Source organism: Epinephelus lanceolatus, chromosome 6, assembly GCF_041903045.1.
Source record: "Epinephelus lanceolatus isolate andai-2023 chromosome 6, ASM4190304v1, whole genome shotgun sequence".
Lineage (NCBI taxonomy): Eukaryota > Metazoa > Chordata > Actinopteri > Perciformes > Serranidae > Epinephelus > Epinephelus lanceolatus.
In genome coordinates this window covers 9330281-9355890 of record NC_135739.1, presented here as the reverse complement: position 1 = coordinate 9355890, position 25610 = coordinate 9330281, and the positions used below count along the sequence as shown (strand labels likewise).

General features: G+C 41.2%; 2 protein-coding genes across 26 annotated transcripts in view; both read left to right on the top strand.

The window, feature by feature from the left end:
* Nucleotides 1-998: 998 nt before the first annotated feature.
* ddias (DNA damage-induced apoptosis suppressor) lies at nucleotides 999-14975 on the top strand. Its single transcript, XM_033620757.2, has 5 exons — nucleotides 999-1378; nucleotides 1605-1766; nucleotides 3381-3480; nucleotides 7310-7608; nucleotides 8472-14975. The coding sequence occupies exons 1-5, from the start codon at nucleotides 1257-1259 to the stop codon at nucleotides 10231-10233; spliced, it is 2445 nt and encodes an 814-aa protein (XP_033476648.2). The 5' UTR covers nucleotides 999-1256; the 3' UTR covers nucleotides 10234-14975.
* A 6920-nt stretch (nucleotides 14976-21895) lies between these two features.
* The window catches only part of kif1aa (kinesin family member 1Aa), a 79667-nt gene continuing 75952 nt past the window's right edge, over nucleotides 21896-25610 (top strand). For all 25 annotated transcript variants that reach the window (XM_033620781.2, XM_033620779.2, XM_078168590.1 and 22 more), the window contains exons 1-2: nucleotides 21896-22286; nucleotides 24828-24996. In XM_033620781.2, coding sequence (XP_033476672.2) covers nucleotides 24891-24996 — 106 coding nt within the window. In that variant the 5' untranslated portion in view covers nucleotides 21896-22286; nucleotides 24828-24890. The remainder of the gene's footprint in view (nucleotides 22287-24827; nucleotides 24997-25610) is intronic.

Below are 25610 nucleotides of genomic sequence, written 5' to 3'. Positions count from 1 at the left end.
TGCTGCCAAATCAATGAAAAAAAATAATGGATCAGTATTACATTATAACGTGAAAAGTTTATTGTTCTAACAAGAAGTTTTTCACGTTATAACAACATATTTTCATGTTAAAATGTGATAACTGGTATTGTAAGAGCATGAAAAGTTTCACGTTATGATAGCACATGGCTCGTTGGTCTAGGGGTATGATTCTCGCTTCGGGTGTGAGAGGTCCCGGGTTCAAATCCAGAACGAGCCCATATTTCAGGGGTTGTTCAAGTCTGCACCAAATATCAAGCATGGACTGGTAGCTAGAGAGGTGTCAGTTCACCTCCTGGGCACTGCTGAGGGTGCCTGACCAATGCAGCCCCCTCACTTTCACATCTCTCCACTTAGTGCATGTATAGGTCCTGTTTTCAGCAAGAGTGGAAAAATTGAATTTCCCCTCAGGGATTAATAAAGTATATAAACAAACAATATAGTCTCATATTATCACATTATAACAATATAGTTTCATGTAAAAATGTGATAACTTATACTGATTGATTACAAGATAAGTTCTCGTGTTTTCACGTGAAAATGTATTGTAATAATGTAAAAAACTTCTTGTTAGAACAATATACTTTTCACGTTATAACGTAATACTGACCCTTTTTTTTCCCTGGTGTGGCAGCAATATGTTTTTTTATGTTTTTACGTTTCTGGCTGTGGTAACTGGTGTAACTTCGGTGATTTTTATGTTTTGGCATGTTTTGTTTTCTTCACACGAGTGGTAAAATAAATACAAAATACAACCATTCACATGTATGCCCTTCTCCTAAACCAGTTTTATTTTTTTTTTGTTTAAACTATAAGTTCTTCCCCAGTGTAAAGAAAAAAATTGACATGCCTCCCACTTTTTGCACCACCCATCCCCCCTCATAAGTAACGAACAGTCCCTTAGTACACGGTTTTAATGTTTTCCCTGCTGGTGTTCCGCCTCCAGTCCTGTAGGGGGCGATAATGCGCCTCCAAGCGGGCTGTCTAACCGCCGGTGAATCAAAATAAGCAGAAGGAGAAATACATTTTGAAAAAGTGATTTCAGACAGTTACAGATAAGAGACGTTAAGAGTTAGAGATGTTAACTTTGAGTTACATTTGGGTCTATTTTAATTTTTTGTTGTCGTGTTGAGGTTGTTACAGTTACAGTTAAGTTAAAATAACACAGATGAGTGTTGATAAGTTTCAGTTAGCCTCGAGTTAGCCAGCTAGCTGCAGTTAGCCTACTCTGCTAGCTAATGTCTGTTAGACGGGCTCTGGTGGACTGTGTTGTGTTGTCTCTGCAAGATGCCTGTGTGTTTTATCCGTGCTGCAAAGGCTGCTTTTCAAGGATTGATGCTGAAGGACAGGACACGACGAGGTAAAAAAAGATTATTCCAATACTTTTAACTTTTCTGTGGCTAATTAAAGTTGTTCAGGTTAACTGACATGAACAGCTTAACTTTATGCTGTGCTACTGGCAAGTTTATTTGGAAGTAGGTAATTATATAAAGTCTTTAACTTTTCTGTGTGTGCTTAAAATAGAAAACGAATTGATTTCTGCAATGCAAATAACACTCCTGTCTTCTGTGTCTTTTCCACCTCAGATGCAGATGTGCTAAGTGTGGTTACAGCTGTGTGAGGGAACAGGTTGACTACAGGTATCGTCTCTCATTGAGGGTGACCCGGGACAGATGCATATTTGGAGTGACAGTGTTTGGGACCTGTTTGAACCAATTCTTTGGCATTCATGCAAGTGGTTTACAGAGGTGAGCAGAGGACATCATCTTTCAAGCAACTCCAGATTTCTGTAATTTATTACTCTGTCAACTTTAATCACTCTTGTATTCATATTAAAGGAGCAGTGAGTAGGATTTAGTGGCATCTAGTGGTGAGGATTGCAGACTACAACCAGCTGAAACTGCTCATGTGTGCTAGGTGTAAACTCCAGGGGCAGTATTCACAAAGCTTCTCAGTAGTGACAAGATTCTGAGTAACTTTTTAGAGTTGTGACGTTTTCTCAGAATTTCCCCTTAAAGTTAAGACTAGGTCCTTGAAAAGATAAAAGGTATTCACAGAGCATCTTAGACCTGAAAAGGTGAAAAACTGTTAGGAGCAGGGAGGACTCTTGAGATGCTTCAGAGTTTCAGAGGTGGAAATGGTGGAAACACAAAGAGGTCGGAGAAATATTCTTCAAACACTGGATGGCAGTGAGTAAATTAAATGCTACAGATTAGATCATGCAGGAATAATATTTGTAGCCGATACACACACATTACCCACCCAGTGTAATTACGCTATAACGCCAGAAATAAAGTGATCACAACACCATGATATTCGAAAAACCGTAAAACACAACAGTGCAGCAGTGATGACTTGGGTCTGTTTCGACCTTCCATCAGCAGAATGATCACAGTAACAGTGACAACACTTTCACAGTCAGCAGTTCATTTCATTTCCACTGGGTGTCCTCACACCTTACAGGCTCACAAAAGGGTGTATCTGTGTCACCTATCAACCACACCTCCTCATTAAGGTACAAGCTTCTGTCCCTTCCTCGCTCAGAGTTGCTTTGAGAACTTTCCTAAATCACTCGAACTATCCGGAGAATTATCTGCAGAGGTCTCTTCCTCTCCAAAACAATAAGGCCTGTTGATGTAAACCAGTAAAACTCTCTATTTAGATATAAATGGGTCATTCTAAGGTAACAAAAACACAACAATTCTTATTTTCATGTAATTATACATTACAGAAAACACACTTATTATATTTTATTCCACTTCTGCCAATATATCCCCATAAATCCTACGCACTGGACCTTTAAGTATGAGCATCATTTTTGTCTTTCGGTAGGATTGAATATGATACTTGTTGTAGCATTATCAACCACAAAAACCAAAATTCTCTCAGGTTTTCAGGGCATTTAAAGATATCTTAAACATGCTGTGTATCTGAAGCATCACATCATTCTGTGTTGAACATTTAGACTGCATTTTAAACACCGTACAGACACAAGTCTAATTTAAGTGACCTCTTCAGTTACTATCTGACATTATCTTTGTACAAGTTTCAGTGTGGATTGCTCACTTGTAGATACTTCCTGTTCCACATGCAGCATTACTCTTGGGTTTGGTGGGAGTATATGTTGCAGAGGTTCCCCTGGGCATTTTCTTTTTCACATCTTGTAGTTGTTAGATGATGGTAAACAACAGATACAGCCTCTGCAGTGTGAAACAGCACCTCTGCTCTTTTTTACCCGAATGTTTTAATTTAGGAAAGTGTTTTAAATTATTAGTTCTTAGAAGTTTTTAGTGTCAGGTGAGGTGACGTAACTCTGCTATAAAACACTGATGTGGCTTTCTGTCGTGTCTGTCATGTTGTAGGCTGGTGGAGAACTCGGACGGAGCATCAGACAGATCCACATTGTTGGTGAAGGCTGTCAAGGACTGTTTCATTGGCAGACGTTTCATCTTCGGTATAAAGGTATGAGTGCGATTGGGTGTTGCTCTATTTTGTGCATATGTTGGAGGATAAATAGCAAAGAATTGCAGTAAACAAATGGCTAACCAGCTTTGAGATCATTTAGAAACAGCGCCACCATTTCATAGTCTGACCTACAGAGAGGTCTGACAAGTTCATTCTTAAAGTGTAAAACATCCCATTTAGTATCTTGGTCACACCTCTTTAAAAAGAGAGTAATGCTGTGTCTTATGTCAGATACTTCTGTTTGTACATCCAAATGTAGTACACTGCAAACACTATGTACTAAGTATAGTTTTGTCTCAAATCAAGCATGGCTGTTGTGCACTTAAAATAATGATCATGAAATTTGGATAGATCATATAGTTACGCCATAACACATGTAACATCAATACCTGATAATATAATGTGTATAATGTGTAGCTAGTGAGCTTATGTGCAATGCTTTGGTGTTCACAGCGGTAGTTTGCCGCCATTTCATGAGTAGGACTGCCACGCTTAGTCGACTAATCGATGACTAATCGACTATTAAAATAATCGGTGACTATTTTAGTAGTCGACTAATCGGTTTGAGTCATTTTTCATAGAAAAGTACTATAGAAGTACCCCAAAATACTGTTATTGCAGCTTCTAACGTTCAGATATTGGCAGCTTTACACACTCTCCCGTGACAGTGAACTAAAACCCTTTGGCGTGAGTACGACACAAGACATTAGATGACATAATTTGGGGGTTTGGGCGAGACAGACCGTCATTTTTCAACATTTTAACACATTTTTCGATGAAATGATTCATCGACTAATCGAAGAAATAATCGACAGATTAGTCGACAATGAAAATAATCGTTAGTGGCAGCCCTATTCATGAGTTTGAAATTTGTTTGTGGTCCTGCCCCTTCCACTACGAAGGCAGTTAGGTGACCATTAAGGGTGAGAAGTATCCTGACCATTTTGGGTGCACCATGTTGGTACTCATAGTGCACTGCATTTTGTCATGACAGTTTGACTCTAACCATGGATAATCCAAAGTCCGTCCATCCCTACAGGTTAAGAGTCTAGGTGTCATCCTGGACAGTACACTAACATCAATAATGTTACTCGATCTGCATACATTAATCGTCTTCGCCCATCACTTACACCTCAGAGTGCTGCTATCCTTGCTCATTCTTTGGTTACACCTTGTATTGATTTTTGCAATTCTGTCCTCTTTGGTCTTCCTCTCAAGTGTCTTCATAAACTCCAGTTGGTCCTGAATTCAGCCGCCCGTATCATTACCAGAACCCCTTCCATAGATCATATCACTCCTGTTCTCCAGCAGCTTCACTGGCTTCCTGTGAAATATTGCATCAATTTCAAAAGATTCTGCTTCTCACCTTGAAGGTCCTCTCTTACCTGTCTGAACTCTTCTATATCTACACACCCTCCTTTACTCTTAGATCCTCTTCTGCACTCCAGCTCACATCAGCCTTCAGCCATTCTGCCCCCCGCCTTTGAAACTCTCTCCCCCACAACATTCGCAATATTGAGTCTCTTTTCACTTTTAAATCCCGTCTGAAAACACACCTTTTAAGCTGGCATATTCGGTCTGATTTATTGTTGACACACATATTACTGATGATGATTTTATCAATTTTATACCTAATAATTATGATTTTGTCTAGTCATTTTATTAACTTTTATTTTATATTACTGTATTGTTTGACTTTATGATCTATGGATACAATGCTGCTTGTTTTTTTGTTTTTTTACTGTGTCGTTTGAGGTGTCTTTGAGTGTTCTGAAAGGCACCTATAAATAAAATGCATTAGTATTATTATTCTCAGTGTGAACGCACTCATGCAGTCAAAATGACAAGTATGATAGAGTATCTTTTTTTAGGCACAGCATAAGAGTCTACAGCCATGCTAACGGCTCCGTAAAGCTCCCCTCCAGTTTAAATCATGGACACAAGGTGTTGCTCTTCATTACGGGCATTTATGAACACAAACATGCCACAAAACATGCTGTGAGAATTAAAATAAATACACAAAATCATAACACAACTAAAGCTTGCATACTCCATAAATTTCACAGCCATAAACAGTTAAACCTGCAGAAAATGAACTTCAGCGTTTACTGAAATAGGGTGGGATACTACATCTCTGTTATGTGAACAAGCATTTAACTGTTACAGACCCCATCAGCGTAAACAGTAGGCACAATGCACAATGCAGAAACAGATAACTTAAGTTTTCATACCTCATTTGTTGCGTTAAGAGCAGAAACCTCTCTAAGTGTCTTCACAGCTCGGTCGTCACAATGTATGTTCATGCAGCAAAGTGACTTTACTCATCATCCGTAGCACCCGGCAGGTATAGAGTGCAGCTTTGAATAAAGACACAAAGACCAGAACACCATGCAAACACAAAGTATAGGTTCTGCTAAACAGGTCCTTCCAGATACATATATCCTTACATTATTCTTACTTACCATTTTTACTTCCTACTTATTCTTAATATTATATTTACCTTATATTCTTACTTTTTACTTATGTCCTTAATTATACTCATGTTAATTAACAAAAAATATTCTTTAATTCAACGTTAATTAATGAACTAAACGGTGTAACTGACTCTGATTGCAGCTGCAGGTGCTCTGAGCAAAATGCTAAAGTTGGCATATTAACATTCTGATGTATAGCAGGTACAATGTTTATCATCCAAGTTTAGCATATTACATTAGTATGAATTTATTAATTAGCACATAAAACAGTACAGCTGAGGCTGATGGAAATGTCATCAGTTTTGCTGGTAGGTATTCTGGCATTAGAAGAAAAAATAGTTTTGACCTGATGATGGCAAAATAGGAATGGTTAAAGGACCGACAAAGTGATTACATTTCATTCTCAGTGGAACACAGACTTCTGTACCAAATTCCGCGGCAATCCATTCAACAGCTGTCAAGACATTTCACAATAAAACTCAGACTTTTTGGTGGCAGTAAAGGAAAAGTCACCAAAGACATTAGAGTTTGTCTTTTGGACACCACAGGTGCTTGTACAAAATATTTTGCCAATCCATCCAGTAGATGGTAGGACATGTTTTTTTTTTAATTTATTTATTTAATTAGGACAATGTACATTAATCAACATATCAGCAAAAAGCATCAATATAAATATGCCGGAGTTAGCACAGTTGATAAATTTCATCCGTTGTCCCAAGGCAGGTATAAAAAACATAGAGACAATACACCATGACAAATGGATAAAACATGTAGAAATCTTACACAAAAATAAGTCCCGATTCACATAAAGGTTAAAAGTCCATACACAAAATAGAAAAGACGAGGAGGTTACCCATGAGAGCAGGCCTGGTTTATTTTCAACCACTGTTTAAGGGTCTTTTTAAAGGTGGTGTAATTGTCCCAGTTTCTAACATGAGCTGGCAGTGTGTTCCAAGACTGTGTTGCTCTGATGGAAACCACCATTTGGCCAAATTTAGTCCTGCGCCATTGTACATCATAGTCTCCTCTGGTCAGTGCTCTGGTGTTTACTCTGGAAGATTTTTTCTTTATGAAGTTAAAACTTTGACTTGTTGGTGGCACGACAGGAAACATCAAACCAAGGATCACCAGAGTTAGTTAGATTTTATGGCAGTTCACCAAATAGTTATATTTCAGTTGGGTGGTGGTGGAATAACCAGCCGACTGACCGACAGTGCCGTCCCCAGAGTCATGCTGCCAGTATGGCTTTAAGCAAATCAAAGTGTTACGTGTTTCTGTAAAAAAAAAAAAAAAACAATCTTGGTGGATACTTCTTGCTCTCAACTATCCCTGGTCTTTTCTGTGTCCTTCAGGTATCCGAAACAGAAAGTGCACCTTGGTTAGGAGGACCTGTTTCCAATGGCTTCAGCAGTAATGAAGCGGTCCACTTTATTGCCAGTCAGATGCTTCTTCCCAAAGCTACCGGCCTGGGTGGCTGCACGGTGGTCAGTTATTATCGGATCCTTCTTCAGAAAGCTGTGGAATATGAGCAGGGATTGACTGCCAGACCCCCAGCAACAACCCTGCTGCTGATTCCTTGCCATTTTCCAGCCAGCAGCTTCAATAATGCCTCGCTTTCTGCCTCAGGTCTTCTTTCCCAGTCACTTCAAAGGTAACGGCTTTCAGAAGCTACTGGTGACAGTCGCTTTCTGTCTGATAATTGTTAGTATTTTATAGATGTGTAAGGGAACACAGAAGTTAAGTATAGTTCGGTGCAAGATCGGTACAGCAATAAAAAACTCAAAGGCGTAAGGGTAGCTCAAAGACTTCTGTGTTACAGTAAACAAACACTTTCCCAAAAGATAACAACAGGCTGTAAACTAAAAAGCATCTCTTATGATATGAACTGAAAATACAAATAAATAGAATAATAAAAAATACAACTTGTGCATTAGAAGGAGTGTTACAATTACTTCCACCGTGGCTATATTTAAACATTCAGAGCACCCAAACATCTGTCATCCTGGTGAACGGTGAATCTGGGTGATGCCGTCGAATGTGCGTTAGCATGTTGAATGTGTTTCCATTTACATCCCCTAAAACGATGGAGCAACTGTAACACACCATCTTAGTTTTATTTTAGGGTTCATGCAGATCCTTAAAGCCAAAGATTCGCGGTGAGATGAGCAGGAACAGGCCACTACTCACAATGCACTGTTCTACAACGTTCTAAAAACCTCCCGGTTCACACCAATGCAACTAGATGAGATGGTGTGTCATCTCTATGCAACAACTCTCTGTACTTACGTTCTGATTTGCAGCTTTCCAGGCTTATTTTGTGGCTGAAAATAACTTGTAGCTTCTTAAAATATAAATGAGGATAGTGATAGTGAGATACTGGCTACAGTTGTATTTGTAGTAATGAGATGCGGAAATTAAATGGCATTTAATTCGTTTTATGGCCATTACATTACATTTATTTAATTGTTCACTCTTGTGACATGTCTTGACAGTTGCTTTTGATTTGTATCCTAGTTCACAGAACCAAGATGGCTCCCTTGCTCCCACTCCTCCATGGGAACAGTCACTAGGACTAGTAACTTCATCAGCAGAGCAGGAGGATGACAGCAGCACCCAGGACAGCGGAAATGAGAACAGCAGACAAACACCACATCATGCACAGAGAGGCTGCTCACAGATCCCTAAAGTCACAGAGGAGAGAGCGCTGTCAGCGCTTCTTTCTTTAGAGTGCAGTTCTTCCAGTGGTCCGTCATTTGCCAAATACCCGTTATCATGTGTTGAGAAAACTGTTGGAAACACCCCCATCCTGAAGACTTGGTTCAGTCCTCCTCCACCTGGCCACAATACCTCCAAGGATTTATCTACCAAAACATTTTTGTCAGACTCCCTGGCTTGGGAAGATTTGCCTTTCTCTGAGAGTCTTTCAGAGTTTTTGTGTGAGGAAAACAAAGACTTCAACAAACAAACTGAGCTACATCAAAATGTGCAAAATCAAAAAGAGACATCAAAAAACAACCTGGAAATCAATTCACAAGACAAGAGCGTATCACATAAATCTGTTTGTCAAAGTGATCCGCAGATAACAGACAGCCACTCACAGATATTACAGGATATCACCGACACACCTGCACCGAGTGGAGGTGACAGAGATCGTTTATCTGACCAGGTATATAAGGACCCTCTTGGATGTGCAAGCACAAGTCAAGCCAGAAACGTTTGCTTCCATGAGGGTAATCAGGAGTATAAGAAAGAACGTTCTCTCTCTTTTGAAAATGAAGAGGAAGAGGAGCTCGAAGGGGACACCTATAATTGTTCGGCGGACTTATTCGGTAGCTCACTTGTAATCGATGTGAGCACAAACAAGCTCAACACACATGCAGAAACTGACCGGACAACCACAGAAGCTCGCCCGCCGCTTCCCGAACCAAGAAAAAAGCACATGAGGAGTGAAAAGGCGACACATTTAACACCTGACAAAGTGACTCTGAAAAGTAAAAAATGCATTAACAGACACAGTTTAATTCCAACAGACACACAAGATCTTGACTTCATCCCTGCCTCTCAGTCCACTCCCATTGTAAAAGTAGGTGTTGTGACAGGCTCACACAGAACCTTGACATTAGCTGAAGTCAGTTCACAACCTGACAGTCAAGATTCTGGTGCCTTTAACAGATGTCTGCCTGAATTGGACAGTAAAAAGAGCACTACCTTTTCTCTGTGTAAATTAAACTGTGTCAGTGCTAACCAGCTGGCCCAGAGTGTCAGAGAGTCTACCAAAGAAAACTCTGCGTGGAGTTTGACACCAAGCCGACACAGATTTACCCCAAAAAGGAGGTTCTGGAAACCAAACAAACATAAAAACAATCTGAGCGTCCAGATAGGGGCTCCAGGGTCAACCGGAAGGATCCACCACAAATGGGACTCAAGTGATTGTGATGTGACTGTCTATGATTGTGAAGACAATGAAGTAATTGTTCCTCCAACTCCTGCTGCTGAAAGACAACTGAGTGCAAAGCTCAGAAGAAAAAGGCGGACTGGTAACAGCAGCAGTAACTTTGGTTGTTGTTGGGAAGGGCAGCAGGGAGATGGAGTTAACTGTAAAAGAACTCTTTTGGATCAAACTCTTTCATCATCACAGAAAGGTCTGGCACAAACAGGAAATTGTGACAGTGAGAAGGTTGATGAGGGGAGTCTGGATGGGTCTAATTGTTACCCCCTTAATGATGAGAATGAGGCATGTGATTGGTCTAGAGATCTATTCTCTGATTCGGTCTGAGAGTTTCAGGCCAGCAAACTATGATAGACCAGTGGTTCTCAAACAGGGGTCCCTGAGAGAGTTTCAAGGGGTCCCCAGAAAAATGGGGAATAGTATTTTTCAGTATTTAATTTGTTATAGAAGTGAGCCCGATCTGAGTAATCGTCATAAAGCTGAAAACACACTGGTACCCCCGCATCATGTGCCGCCCCTAGCACACACTGGACGTGTTGCACTGTAGCTTGTCAATAGACGACCACACAAAGTTGTTACTACTTTTACTGAAAGATCTGTACTTCCTCCACCTCTGTATTAGCTAATAATCATGTATGGAGAGCGCCTAATTAAACTTGATTTCTCACCTGAAGAGCCAACCTCCAGGGCTATGACTTGCCAATATCTTTTTGGTCATTGCCTTTATAATGACAGGATTATCATCATCGTCTTTCTCATACATGAGACACAGCAACACCAACAAAGTTCTCTTTATACATCAATGGTGAAGAGAGGAGTCGAGCTGCTACGGGAGCTGGTACGTACAAGAGAACAAGTGGGGGAAAAATGCATTTAATTCCAGGGTCGGCAAGGCTCATCCAGGAGCGTCAACGCGCGTCTAGCTGCTACCGGTGTGGGGTTGTACTTTGAAAATAATAGGGACGTATTTTTTGACGTGCAGCATTCTCTGCTGGTGTGTTTTAGCCTTAGATCACAGGTCTCACTTCCTTCACGGTTATCTCCTTAAAGGGAAATTTTGGTTTATTTCAACCTGTCTCCTATCGTCCTAAATGTGTTTCAAGTGACTAGTGACATAAAAATAATAGTTAGCATGTTAGCTGTTAGCCTAGATACAGCCGGGGCGCATAGTAGTGTCAGACCTGTTAAAACCTAAGTGAAAGGGCAACCTTCAAGTGCAAAGTTAGTCCACTAAACAAGCTTTTTTTCCACAAAGACCGCCTCATATCGTTAGGATAAATGTCAGAGAACATATAGAAAACAATATGTAAACGTGTTGTCTTACCTTACCGGTGTGCTGCCATGTTTGTTTACCATTTAGCTCTGCTTTCCAAAGCGCAGCCGAAATATCGCGAGAACAAGCAGCGATCTTATACCATGCCTGAAATCTGGCGAGCTCTAGATAAAGCCCAGCTGGATACTACTCCAGGTGGAGGTGTCTCGTCCTCGGTCACATCCAGATGTTGAAAATAAGGCTGCAACCAGTTCCTTGCAACAGAGGCATTCCTCTTCTGTGGGCACTGGGGCACAGCATTCACAGGTACACCACCAATCTCCAGAGCTACGCAGCCTTGCAGCAGCCATTCCTCCTCTCTCGTCCTCTACCTGTTGCGCCTCTCTCTCTCTCCTCCTCCGTTCTTCAATTTCACAAAGCTCTTCGTCAGTGTATTCTGGCTCAAATAAATAAGGGCGGCCATCAAACTGCAAAATCAAATTCCTCCTCCACAAAGTCAAAGTCTGGCAAAAAGTCAGCCATTATTTTATAAATCTTTCATAAAATAAATGAATGAACTTTTCAGGCTACTGTCCGGTTCTGCCTTCCAGCTGTTGCTGCTTGTTCTCGCGAGATTTCAGGCATGGTATGAGATCGCTGCTTGTTCTCGTGATATTTCGGCTGTGCTTTGGAAAGCAGAGCTAGATGGTGAACAAACATGGCAGCACACCGGTAAGGTACAATTTAGAGTTATCAGTTATCAATCAATTAACCTGCATGTCTTTGGACTGTGGGAGGAAGCTGGAGTACCTGGAGTATATGTATATATATATATATATATATATATATATATATATTTCTGCCAATATATTCCCCTGAATCCTGCACACTGGACCTTTAAATACTGAAGGCAGGAGAAAGACCGTTGAGAGGCACTACAGGAGAGGAGCCGCCTCATCTTGTGTTATTTGCACTTTATGTTTAAAAATGTGATAATTGGTGGGTTTAGCTGCCTTGGGCAAACTCATCACTAAAAGTTTATAAAATCAAGCATACAGCCATTAGATTTCCATTGACAAACATTTGCAGTAGGTTTTAATGTTTGTCAAAATGAGTCAAGCTCCTCTGCGCAAAAATTCCCATTTCCAGTGTTACAAATAATTAAACCTACCACGTAGCCTTAAACCATCTTTTTACTTTGCACTTGTACTTACCTACTGGCAAAATGTAGATGAATCTAACTCACTCTCATATTCCTACATAAAACCTGCCTCTGCATGGGACTACATACTTCTTGTCTTTTGGTTGAATGAGAAACAGATGATTTATCCAAATATCAGTCTTTGATTTGGTCTTTAAAAGAATGAATTGAAGTGTCTGATACCTGTAGACACAGAGTAAAATAGGTGATATTAAAGATCTCAGCACTAAAGTTTTGTAAAAATGGAACTGGGTTAAGAAAGTAACGGCTGGAGCTTCGTACTGTATATGCTGGTGACGCAGGGTCACCTGGATTGGCATTATGCCAGTCTGTGCAGATGTTACAGCGTCCTCTTTGGTCGATCTTTTCTATTTGAAGTGCCATGTGTACATTTGTACAGAGATATCCAGAGCTGAAGGGTATTTTTCAGCCTGGATCCTATTTTCCCATGTGTGTGTGTCTAAGTGACTGATGGGAACAACGTTTTTTTAAGTTGGTCCAGTGTTGTAATCAATGTAATCAAATGGGGCATGCTCACACCATTCCTTTACGTCCAATGAAAGTGTTTCTTTTTGCCACTGATGGGCACAGATTGTTATTACGAGTGTCTGACAAGATCATTGAAAGGATCCCTACAGAGATAGACGTTCTTGTGAAGGAGTAAATACCTTTTTGTTTATCCGAAAAAGCCCCTAAATCACCAAACCCACCAGACTCCACTTAAATAAACAGTAAATGTATCATAAAACACACTTTATTTAAAGGCAACAAACTGCTAAAACCTGTCTAGGTTAGCCTTTCCACTGTTGCAACAATCACCAGCTCTGGTTTGGCTGAAATAAACCCTTAATTTACCCATTGGTGGGTTTTGGGATGGCAGTTTTGGGGCTGTTTCTGGTTCAACAAAAAGGTTCTAACCCTTTATCCAAACAGTGTTAGATTGTTTTGTTTAGCCACTGGTAAAAGAAAAGAAGCTTTTCAGAATACGTGACCTCAGTAGTTGCCGTCTTACATGAAAGACGTTAAATAGTCTAGGTCTTTGTCAAGTCATCTCTTACTGGTAGCTGAAAATCTTGCAGCAGGATCAGAAAGAGCTGATTCCAGATCTGCAGTTGCCGGTAACTGTCTACCTATAGTGAATGAGCCACAGGAGGGCATGTGTCTGCCTCAGGCTGGACACCTTAGTCTAAAGGACTGTCTTAAAGTAATAGAAATGACAGACCTGAGTTTCTATGAGGAAGTGTAAAAGCAGCTGTGTCAGAGGGAGCAGACTGCAAGGAGGGAAGGTGGCTTCTAGAAATTATTTGTGTTCAGCTTATACCACATGCAGTAATATCTCCAAGGTGATATGTGAATGGGTGAAAAAATGTAAAATATGAGCTTTGTTTAGAAAAGAAGTGTTTTTCAGATGAAACAGAACCCTATGAGATTGTAACCAAATAATATCCTGGCTACACCATTGGGTGGCAGCAGAGCGTCATAATGCAGGTGTCTCCTGGTAACTGCTGTCCCAACTACACTCTGCAGACAGCTGCTGCTCAAAATGTCCACATGGACTATATGTGTTAAAAGTGTTGCACATGACACCTCAAGAGTTCACTATATGTTTACCCATAAAAAATATGACATCTTGGGTTTGAATTTTACTCGACTCGAAAGTAAGAGACACAACGTAAGAGAAAATGTAATCACAAAATCTGATGAGTCATGTTTTGTTTTTCAGAAATGTGGCTGTAGGTTTCCATTCCTGGACTTTAAAGACTTTAAAGCCAATACCCTACCTCTGACATTCACTTTGACTTCAGTATGAACATTTCTGCTGCACGCTCAACATCACACTTACACATTCATTTACAGCAAAACAGAGGTAGGACATCAATGACTTGGGTCATGTTTTGTTTTTCAGATAGGTTTCCATCCCTAGAAAACAATTGTCAAGGTTTATTAAGATTGAACATAAGTCTTAACACGTAATGCTCTGCCCATGGATGGATTACTGAATGGGTCTACCAGACACAGGCCCAGGGGCCCAAAGTATCATGGTCCTTGATCCAAACCAGGAGGAGACTCAAAATGACCACAAAGAAATGTAAAACAAATACAAAGAGATACAAAACGACTATGAAGAAGTGCAAAACAGCTGCTTGCTGCAGCTTTTCCATATACCATCTATTGGTGTGTGGACAAGGGAACCTGCGGCCTGTGTAGCTTTGGAGAAACATTTAATGTAAATTGGAAAGATGAGAACTTTGCTGATTTGAAATTGTATGGAAATTATGTACTGCTGTATTTTAATATATGTATTTATTTTTGTATTACTACTTATTTGTCAATTATTGTGCTGGCTTGGGGGAAACACATATTTGTTAAATTGTTAATGTATACGTTTTATGTTAATGTGATAAATCCAATAAAAAGAGGAGGACAGAAATTACGCCTTTCCAGCATGATACAAAGGCGTACTGCCACAAAATATCGTCCCTCTCCGTCCAAATAGTGCTTGAACATCATTTAAAATTTTGTCTGCACCAAGTTTAAGAAAGAGACTGAATAAGTTAATGAAAAGCACATTTGCTGTATTTTTGTGTTACAGGACATTAAAAGTACGTTTTTTTAGTCTATTTTTGTCTTTTCAAAATGACCAGAAACAGAGGTCCTCACATGGTCAGTGTCCACTGATGGTCCTCTGTTTGTCCAAGAGGTATGTGCGTGTGTGTGTGTGTGTGTGTGTGTGTGTGTGTGTGTGTGTGTGTGTGTGTGTGTGTGTGTGTGTGTGTGTGTAAGGGGCCGTACACATCAAATGCCAGAGTGATGCTGCGGCAGCACGCGCACTTTCACAAGCACCTTTTTTTTTCAGGGTGCTACGGCTGCGTCCTGAGATAAACTGAGTTTCACATTTGGAACACAGCAGCGTGGACTGCATGTCGTGATGAGGACCAACCAATCACAGCCAACAGATATATTTCCTTTTTTCCATTAATAATAGTCTGTTAATCATGGAAAAGTTGATCACGTTAGTGAAGAGCTGCCAGAGCTTTAAATCTGTCCGGACACAACCTGCCGCCACGCTCTTGAAAGTTGGCACAGAAAAGGTGCAAGAGTAGCACCCGGTGCCCGACCTTGTGTTTTCCAGGTGGTTGAAGTACGGCCCCTCATGTGTCCAACATTCAAAAAACTAGGCTATCAAGTTAAGTCAAAACTGGATAAATAATATCCATCCATTGGTGACAACTGCACTTTTAAATTTTGTATTTTTAATTCTTGCATGCCATGTGATTTTATTTTTATTTGATTTGTTGAAAATCAGAAATATGTAATGAAATAGAATTCACTGTATTATTCTGAGAATGTTTTCCACTCAAAAGTAGCAGCTTTGTTTTCACTGGCCATATTGAGTGGATTATTATTTATAATTTATAATTCAGTTTGTGATATTCTTGTCTCTGTTGTTTCCATGTCGAATGTGATTTAGGTGGGCCTTTGCTCTTCGTGCTGTGATAGACACACACCAAGGGCGTCTCTTTAAGAAAACATGTCTGTCACACTAGGCTCAAGGCAACCACTCACTCAACCAATAAATAATTCAGGCTCCTGTGCCACTGAATTTAGACATGGCAGAGCAGAGCGAGGAGGCTGGGCAGAAACAATATCACTGCTCCTCCTGCATCTTCCTGTAGTGGACGCCGGTACTTCTAAATAATCAAAAGACATTTCCCTTTTACGCTCTGAGCCTTCAGCTTGGTCCACTTTTAAAACAGGGAGGACAAGTGTATATGGGGGTACCTCATCTAGTATGTGGTGAATCATGCCAGTGACATCATCCTTTTTAATCTGGTATGATTCATACACACTTCTTATAGTTTATGTGTGGTGTTTTTAGGCCATGGCTACTCTACAGAACCGTATGTTATTTCTGTACACGGATTAGACCTTGAAATCTTCATGCTGATGAATTAAATAAAGCAATTGCATCAGATAGAAGTGGAGGAGACAGAGTGGGCCTTAAGAGAGATGTAACACGTCAGGCAAATGTGTCCATGAGAGAGAGAGTAAGCAATAGGAACAGTAGGACTGTGCAAAGAGCAAGGTCACACAACACAACTGCATTGTGTTTCACGCAGGCTGAAACCTGAGCAGCAAGTATCCTTCAACCAGATAGAGAGTTCCTGTTCACTACCCTTTATTGCTGCTAAACCTCGTGTGCAGTTGACGCTGTATTTTGTCTTAAAGGTCCAGTGTGAAGGATTTGGGGGATATATTGGCAGAAATGGAGACTATTTTCTTTAGTGTATAATCACCTGAAAATAAGAACTGTGAGAATTAGCCATTTATAGCCTCATAAGGAGCAGGTCCTTGTCTATGGAGATCACCGTGTTGCATCAGCATGTTTCTACAGTAGGCCAGAATGGACAAACCAAACACTGGCTCTAGATAGAGACATTCGTGTTTTTGCATTTTCGAGTCAGCCACCGTAGGTAGAAGCTCCTTTGCAAAGAGCAGCACTGAAAAATACAGATTTTTTTAAAACGTAAAACTGCTTTACTCTGTGCTTTTACTGGTTTTTATTACCGGGTTCACTGGGTGATATAATAAGTATATTTTCTTTAGTGTACAATCACCTGAAAATAATAAGTGTTGTGTTATTGTTACCTTAGAATGAGCCGTTTATATCTACATAGGGAGCGGGTCCTTGTCCACAGAGATCACCATGTTGCACCATGGACACATTTCCCCCACAAATACAATATGCTAATGTTATTAGCATGAGCCTATGGCATTTTACATTGTGTAAATTAGCCTAGCGAATAATGAAGCCAGGATAAATCACACTCAAGACGTAAAATGCTATTTTGTGGAGGGTTTACTGTCTTCACAATTTATTGTTTCATATTTGTGAAATTAAAGTAAATAAAAGCTTTGTCTCCACTGAGGGAAATGATTTCACTGCAACATGTAGGTACACTTCTGGGAGGTGCACATCAGGCTATGGCAGGGTTGTCCAAACTTTTTTGAATGGAGGCCAAATAAAACAACGTGGAAATACCTGGGGGCAACTGATTCTCGCATCAAATGGGTTTTAAAAAAAAAGTGAGACAAATGCAACCATTTTTATCTTTTAATGAACTATTACGATGTGATGTCTGTCTACAAACTGTATGATAGTCCTGTCATTGTGAGGTGAAGGGTAAAAATGCCAAGTGATCTTGCTCTATTAACCATTATTGTGTAAAGGGCCACATATGGTATATTTTGAAAGTCAAGTCAAGGGCCAATTAAAATTGGTCTGTGGGCCACAATTGGCCCCCGGGCAAGACTTTGGACACACCTGGGCTATGGTGTAGTGTAGGGTGTAGGCTCTACCTCAATACAGTGCTGATTCGACACAGAAGTATAAATCCCGCTTAAACAGGGCAGGGGAATTTTCAGCTGGTTGCAATCTGCAATCCTATCCACTAAATCTACCCAAAACTTTCACACTGGACCTTTAATACGAGCATAAGGAAGTACAAGAAAACTGATGCATGGCACGTAGTGCATCTTTGCAGAAACATTAACTTTCAAGCAAAACAGAATCCAGACTGAAAACGCTAATATGATATACATCACAGAATTTTATTTCAAATGGAGTTTTATTTTATATTGTTTTTAAGGACTGTCTTTGTTCTTAGTGTTCGCTTTTATTGCTAGTGTCTGTGTTTTATAGTAGTTTTATTTCTGGGGTGTTTTTAGTGTTTTGTGTTCATGTGTCTTCTCAAGATGATATTTATTTCTGTATTTTGCACCTGAGATCACTGAGAAACACTCTTACTCTGCTCTGCACAACACAAAGCTGCATTGAACTGAACTGAATCGTTTGTCTTCAGATGGATAATAGGGAAAAGAAAATGTATTGATCTGATGACAGCAGCCTCTTTAGCTGCCAAACCATTACCGTCCTGTAGTGTGCAGGTCAGGTCACTTGAACAAGGACACACTGACATTATTAGGCCTGGTAACTCCCATCTCTTCAATCAGCTCAGTGACTGTCTGAGAGCTTTGCTACAAAAATATCTCTCCAGACATTGCATCTCATCTTCGCCTGTTTACACTCTTTTTAGGTCTAACATTCACAGGCTGAACTGTAAATGCAGATATATTTCTCTCTGAAATAATAGAGCTCCCATTAGAATGATGTGTTTTTCTTCTAAATAAATTGTTGTTTTGCTAAAAGATATAATAAAATTAAAGCTAAGGACAATTTTAAAGAATGTCTAAATTCAAGTTATGTTGCTTCTTAAATCTCAAAGGTGTAAGTAATGAAATTAAAGATGGCTGATTCTCATATAGCTGCTTCAGTTTCAGGCTTGTGGTATCCTGCATGCTGGCACCCATGAATATAACGTAGCCACACGATGACAAATCAAAATGCCTGCTGTGAAAAAGGCCTGTAGGAATCGTACGTTTACCATTTAACTTTCAGTATTTGCTGCAGTAAACAGAGGGGGCACAACTGGCTACAAAACCTGCAAACTGCAATGCAGACATCCTACATCACTTCAGAACGAGGCATTCAGGAACACCACATTTTCAAAGGAAACGTGATAATAGTTCTGTTGTAATCCTGTCTCTGTGGCCAGACTCTGCTCGGAGATGCTATATTGTGTGCTTCACTGAACAGACAGTTTCCATGGTGCAAAGACCTGCTTTGTGCCAGTTTGTACCCCCTCAGCTTGATGTCCCTGGCCTGACCTACTAAATGCTATTCATAAGAAGTGTTTCCATTGTCCACTGCATTCAAAACTCTCCTGTAAGTAAACTATGCTGTTTAAACCCCTTTAGAAAAACTACTGTATCCCAGCTATCTGCTGAAGAAAAAAACAGATGGTGCTTAATTTACAACACAATTCCAATGTTTATTTATCTGTGCAAAAAAAAAGAAAAATACAGATGTTTGTCGAGACACGCAAATGTATTTCAACATTTGTCTGGTCAAATAAAGGCAAGAAAATGTTGAAAAAAATCATATAATAAAGTCTAAATATTTAAAAAAGTTAAACTAGAGTTGGTCCAGGAAAAAGTCATATATTTGGGGTCATCCAGTGGCGCTGCCGAGGGGTGGCCAGCGGGGGCCACAGGCACCCTCATACAATCGCTGGCTTTGCGGGTCACATATGCATAACATGGGAGGCGTCTGTGTGGTGCTGAGTCAGCCTGTGGCCACCTCGTCTCACTGCGCACCGTGTTACACATGCCTAAGTCCAATGGGATGCTCAAGCAGGGGTTTGAAGGGTGCCTTGAAGGTTGGGTGGACCAGAGATAGTGAGCCACCCGTTCCACCTCGCTTAGGTATCAAGGATCCAGGGTGTGTGAGGGCCAAGCCTACAGCCTGGTCTCTCCTGGTACTTAACTGAAGCACCAGGAGCCTTTATTGATGATACAAATTCATTAAAACCGCAATTTGATAGCTCCAAAACAGGCCCCACTATATAGACCCTTTGACTGTTGGAAAACAGTGTGATGTTTTATGGTGGGTGGGGCTTAGCTGGAGGCAAAATGATTCTCCACAAACAACATTAAAACATTAGCTAGCAACTTCTGTTAGCTTGTTTACAAGAATGGAGGAAGATGTTGCCAGTGGTGCATTCAGAAATACATACTTGAGTGCTGTAGCACACTCAAACTGCACCGTCCATAAATTCAGAGTGCTGTTGGTTATCCAGAGCACCGTGCTCTCGGAGTGGCAGAGCGCTTTTTCAGCACTCTGTCTGGGGAGACGGAGCACCAGAGTGCCGAGTGGAGTGAAAGTGTGATAAGCTTAACTGCTCGTTAATCCATTTAGAAATATAACGCTCTGTTTCTTTGAACAACAACTCTCATTTTAGTGTAGAGCTGAATTTATGAACACACCATGTCAGGTCACCCCTTCTCCAGGACCGTGAGTGTTACTTGAAAAAGTAAACACTGACCAACGGGACCAGACTGGCCAACCCGTGTGGTCTCACTCAGTGGATGGATGATGTCACAGGAAGCCAGTCTTACAAAGGAGGACGACACTTGAACGGTTTCCTCCAGTTTGTTTTGCTATCGAAGCTAATGTTAGCTAATGCGCTAAAAAGTTAGCATTACAGAGAAATCCAATATTCCTCTTAATACCTCCCCAGTTTCTGATGAAGTGGACATGATAACCCTTAATACACATAACGTTATTCATCCCTACAACAGGAAATACTTTTCCCGAACCTGATTTGATGATGGCCTCTGTCCAGTCCTTTCATCTTATTGCTTTTAACCATTGTTGTCTTCGTTTTTGTTGACGGGCAGTCACGGCTGGTATGTGATAAGATGTAAGTTTTGAGCCATTACTCCTTCTATTCTGGCTCTCAAAAACACAACAAGACAATATTTTAAGACTCCTGTGGTTTTCTCCAAGTACTCCGGCTTCCTCCCACAGTCCAAAGACATACAGGTTAATTGTGGACAAAATCGGGGGGTGCAGCAAAATGCCGCCTGCCTACTTTTGTTTATACAGAACACGCCTTTTTTGGGGCAATGGGGAGGGGGGGGCGTGAGCAAGTAACAAAACGTGTAGCTCAGTGTGTGACATAAACAGTGACATGGGAGGGAAGCCGCGGCTGGTCAGTCTTTGGGTGATTTTCTCATAAGTCGGCCCGTCCTTCACCGTCCCCGTCATTTGACGGTTAATGGCCTCTTCGTTTGCGAGGGCAAGGAGGGCGCGCAATGTCTCCCCAGTTGCTCATCTTTACAGTGTTTTTCAGGTTTGTGTTTCCCTCTTGCTACTAGCTGCTCATTCTTGCTATCAGCTGTTTCCTGTTATTCCACCACCAATGGGTCGCACGTGTGACATCATCAACAGCTCCTCCCACAAGTCATCAACAGCCCCTCCTGTGACGGAAGGGCGCCTCGGTCGGTAACCCAAAAAGGTTCCGCCAATATGTTTACCCTACGAGGCGGAAAATTGGGCACCTCGGATCAAGTCGCCAACTCTGTGTGTCTAAACACTCGCACCTTGCCGGCAAAACGGCACAACATTCGCCGAAAATCTGGCAGTGTAAAAGGGGCTTATGTGTCAGCCCTGTGATAGTCTGGCGACCTGTCCAGGATGTACCCCGCCTCTCACCCAATGTCGGCTGGGATAGGCTCCAGCCCCCCCGCGACCCTCAAGAGGATCAGTGGTTACGGAAATGAATGAATGAATGAATTTAGCTGCTGCTTTTATTTTTTGTGTGCCACCCCAAGAGTTAGACTGCCCCCATGTGGCCACCCCTGTGAAAAATGTCTAGGTGCGCCACTGCTGTCATCTGCATTCAAAGAGGGCAGAGTGTCAATGAAAGGCACCAACATTTTCTGAAAGGCTGCAGGTGCTATCTGCTTTTTGTTTAATGAAATAAAAACTATTAAAACAACAGTTTTTATGAAAGGTGTTATAGGAAGGATACTAATCTTGCTCCATGGTCTTCCTCCCCTCCCTGCCTCCCCTCCCTCCTCTCCTCCCTCCTCCTCTCTTCCCACTACTGCATTGATGCTGTTACCTCCCTCGGCGGTGATGTCAGCGGCTCAGTGGAGCTCGAGCATCCTTACCAAAGACAGCCAGACAATAGGGCCATTTTGACCGCTTTGGGGTGTGAAGAAGCGGCCGAGCATCCAAACACAACCCACCGGCCACCTTCCTTTCCTTCCCGGCTCCCCCCACACCGACGAGGCAGGGCAGAGGGGGGTGGGTTGGCGGGTACAAGGACACCGTCGCGCGGTCACCTCCTCAGCCCTTCCCGTTTTCATGGAGAGGAGAGGCTGTTAGCAGGGGCAGAGCCAGACCTGCTGGAGGAGACCAGAGGAGGTGGAAGGAGCTCCGGAGCTGGATAATAAAACAAGACGAGCACGACAAACACGGTCTGTGCACGGGAGCAGGACGGTAACGGCACTGCGGAGGTACGGTGTTATTTTTCCATTGGCCCGCCGGTAATAACGAGGCAGTCTGTATTTACTTAGTGTTAAATCTCCTGGGAAGAGATGAGCATAGGGTGCGGCCATTTAAGAGGCTGACAGTGTTGAAACACACAGACAGAATGACATTTAATCTGCAATGTAACGCAGCACAGCTTGTTATTTTACAGCTTAAATGATTTTACAAAAATGTTTTAATTCTGGGAGCAGGACGACAGCATTTAAAGCTCTGTCACTGGGTTAAAGGACGAGACGTGTTGCTACAAATACGAGCTGTCAGGGTTTATAACAGCTCTGAAAATGACGCAAGAAGTATTTTAACAGAAATTAAATACAGCAGTGAAATGTCAGTTTCAGCTGAACCAAATTTGGGTCTTCTAGGCTGCGTTTACCTGCAGTTTAAGGCTTGGTTGTCATGCCCAAAAGCCGCCAATTACATAATTTATTTTTTGAATGATAAGGTGATATCAAACTGTCGTCATGCTCAGATACACACCAGGATGGTTTATTACATTAGCCCTTTGTCACCGGGAAAATGGTGGCCGCCCAGCTGAGCTGCATCATCAGCTGATTGGTCTGAGCATCTGTATGAGAAGATTATGATCATGCATGTTGATGGAAAAATGAATATCCACAAGTTTAAGCACTGCTCTCTATACATATGATATTCTGTTGCAGTGGGTGCACATAAAACGTAATTTAACCATCATTTCAAATGTCAAAACAATATTAATTTTGATTCATGTTAGTCTGTTTTCTGTTATTAATCCCTGTTATTTTTCAGGAGCCTTTGCAGCACGGTTGCACCTTAAAAACCGTAATGCTGTTTCTCCCATTGTTACCTGCATAAATCACCAATGAATCTGTTTAGGGACCAGCTGTAGAGGGTGTACCAGGAAGCAGGGTGACACAGCAAATTTACAGCACTCAATTATGATGAGACACGTCTGAGTCACATTGGAACTGAATATTGATCCCCAAATTCTGGGCTTGAATCAAGAAAAGCAATGACTTTCTCATCCTGATACGCAATAAATTAGGATAGCTTCATAATATTCGCAGGTATGCAGTAAAAGCTATCTTACTGCTCACTGTTCAAGCTTATTGATAGATGATTGTAATTTGATCGTGATGAGTCACGCTCGCTCTTGATACACTGAAGAGACGACACCACACGGTAAAATCACACAGTGAATTAATGTTCATATTCAGTCTGTTAGGAGACAGCATGACGAGTTGTTCCCACTGAATGGAGCCACATCCTGGATTTGTGGCTGGTTTCAGAGCCATTGTCATCCAGAGAAATAGTCTGACATTTAGCTGCTGCTGCTGCACTTCTTTTGTTGCTGCTAGCTTTATTATCCATGTCCCCTGGCTGTAGCTGACCATGCATGGTCTTTTCATGTTACAGCCACACAGCCCTGCCCTCCTCTTTGTGCTGGCCACGTCAGCCGTAAGGTGTAATATTCGGTTCTTAGAATTTTTAACACAAATGTAGAAAATGGACCTCGGTTTCTGTGACGTGATACAACATATGTTAAAAAAAAAAAAAAAAAAAGGTGGCAGAAGTCTGTTGCAGCTGATTTTGATTTGATTTTTATTAAAACCTCTTTTAGCTCACCAGCTAATCTTCTGAGAGTCCACATTAAAAACATTTTAGCATACAGTAACTCATAAAAAATTCAACATATCATATACATACACACATACAGCCTACATACATGGGCACATACTACATATATACATTTTCATCTACATGTAAAGCTGCAATGATTAATTGATTAGTTGTCAACTATTAAATTAATCACCAACTAGTTTAACAATCGAATAATCGGTTTGAGTAATTCTTTAGAAAAAAGTAAAAATTCTCTGATTGCTTCTTCTTAAATTTGAATATTTTCTGGGTTTTCTGGGAAACACCAGGTTTGGGAAACACTTATTGACCTTTTTCACCATTTTACAGACAAAACAACCAATGAATTAATCAAAAACAATCTTCAGCAATGAAAATAATTGTTTGTTGCAGCCTTATCTACATGTGCTCGCATACAATCATGGATGGATTACTGGATGGCCTTACAGGGCACATGCCCAAAGTGTCCAGAGGCTCCCTGGCCCCCTGAACCATTGACAAATTAACACATACTGACCAGGAAGAGACTCAAAACGACCACAAAAAGATAAAAATGAACTGCAAAGAGGCAAAATAACTGCAAAATAAGGTGCACAGTTAGCTCAAAGACACACAAAACGACTACAAATGGATGCAGAATCACCTCTAAGTCTGTGTGTCTTGCTCCTATGTAGGAGAGGTGGTGGGGCCTTTTGCATATCTGTGCCTAGGGGCCCATTTACTTATAATCTGTCCATGCATACAACACCAATGCTCTACAAAACCTTCTGACAATGCAAAAACATACTGCAATGATACCTGCGTTTGAATCTTAAAACCTTGCAATCAACAGTCCAACTGTTACATACTGATAAAACAAGGAGTTGTGTTTCACCATCTGCTTCCTTCTACAGAACCTGCAGGCCCTTCACCTGGGCACTAAAGAAGGCACCCCAAGGTGCTAGGACAAAAGCACCATGGCAGGGGCCTCTGTGAAGGTGGCGGTGCGTGTCCGCCCCTTCAACTCAAGAGAGATGGCAAAAGAAAGCAAATGCATCATTCAGATGTCTGGAAACACCACCAGTAAGTATTCTGAGAAGAGTTTAAAATTCTCTAACAGTGTGTGTGTCATTATGTGTACGTGTTTTTATTGTCGTAAATTTAGAATCAAACAGATTGCAGGAACAGTTGGGTGTCAAAAGTGTAGAAAGTTATTGCCAGATGGCACCCAGCGAGATGTCAGCTTGAGCTGGAGATCCTTCTTCAACCAGAAGGAACCTGTTCAGGCTTCATTGAGCCATCGGTTTTTGACAGATAACTCATAAAGCTCGCTATAACTGAGGTGCATTGTGGGTATTCTGCTTTTTCCTTGGCTTTGCTTTTGTGATAAAGCACATATCAGTAAATTACTTAGGGATGCTTGAGTAATTGTAGACAGCAGAATGAACACTGAATTGTTTGCCACGGTCATTCGACTAGTTCAAAATAAAATGGTGATTGTTGTTGGTTGTTATGGTGACGACACACAGCAGTGGGGCTGTAAAGTGTGTCACACTCACTACTAGTTTGAGAGCTCTGTTTTGGACTACTGTACACACTAAGCCAGTGTTTTCCTTTTGACTGTCTCTCACTGATGCTCATCACGGAGCCGAGGCCCAGATTAACAGAGATAGTGCAGAGAAGATGCCTCGTCATGC

Coding starts and splice junctions, on each gene's coding strand:
- ddias (XM_033620757.2), top strand. CDS start 1,257: ATGTCTGTTAGACGGGCTCTGGTGGACTGTGTTGTGTTGTCTCTGCAA. Junction 1,379..1,604: donor GAAGGACAGGACACGACGAG/GTAAAAAAAGAT, acceptor TTTCCACCTCAG/ATGCAGATGTGCTAAGTGTG. Junction 7,609..8,471: donor CTTTCCCAGTCACTTCAAAG/GTAACGGCTTTC, acceptor TTTGTATCCTAG/TTCACAGAACCAAGATGGCT.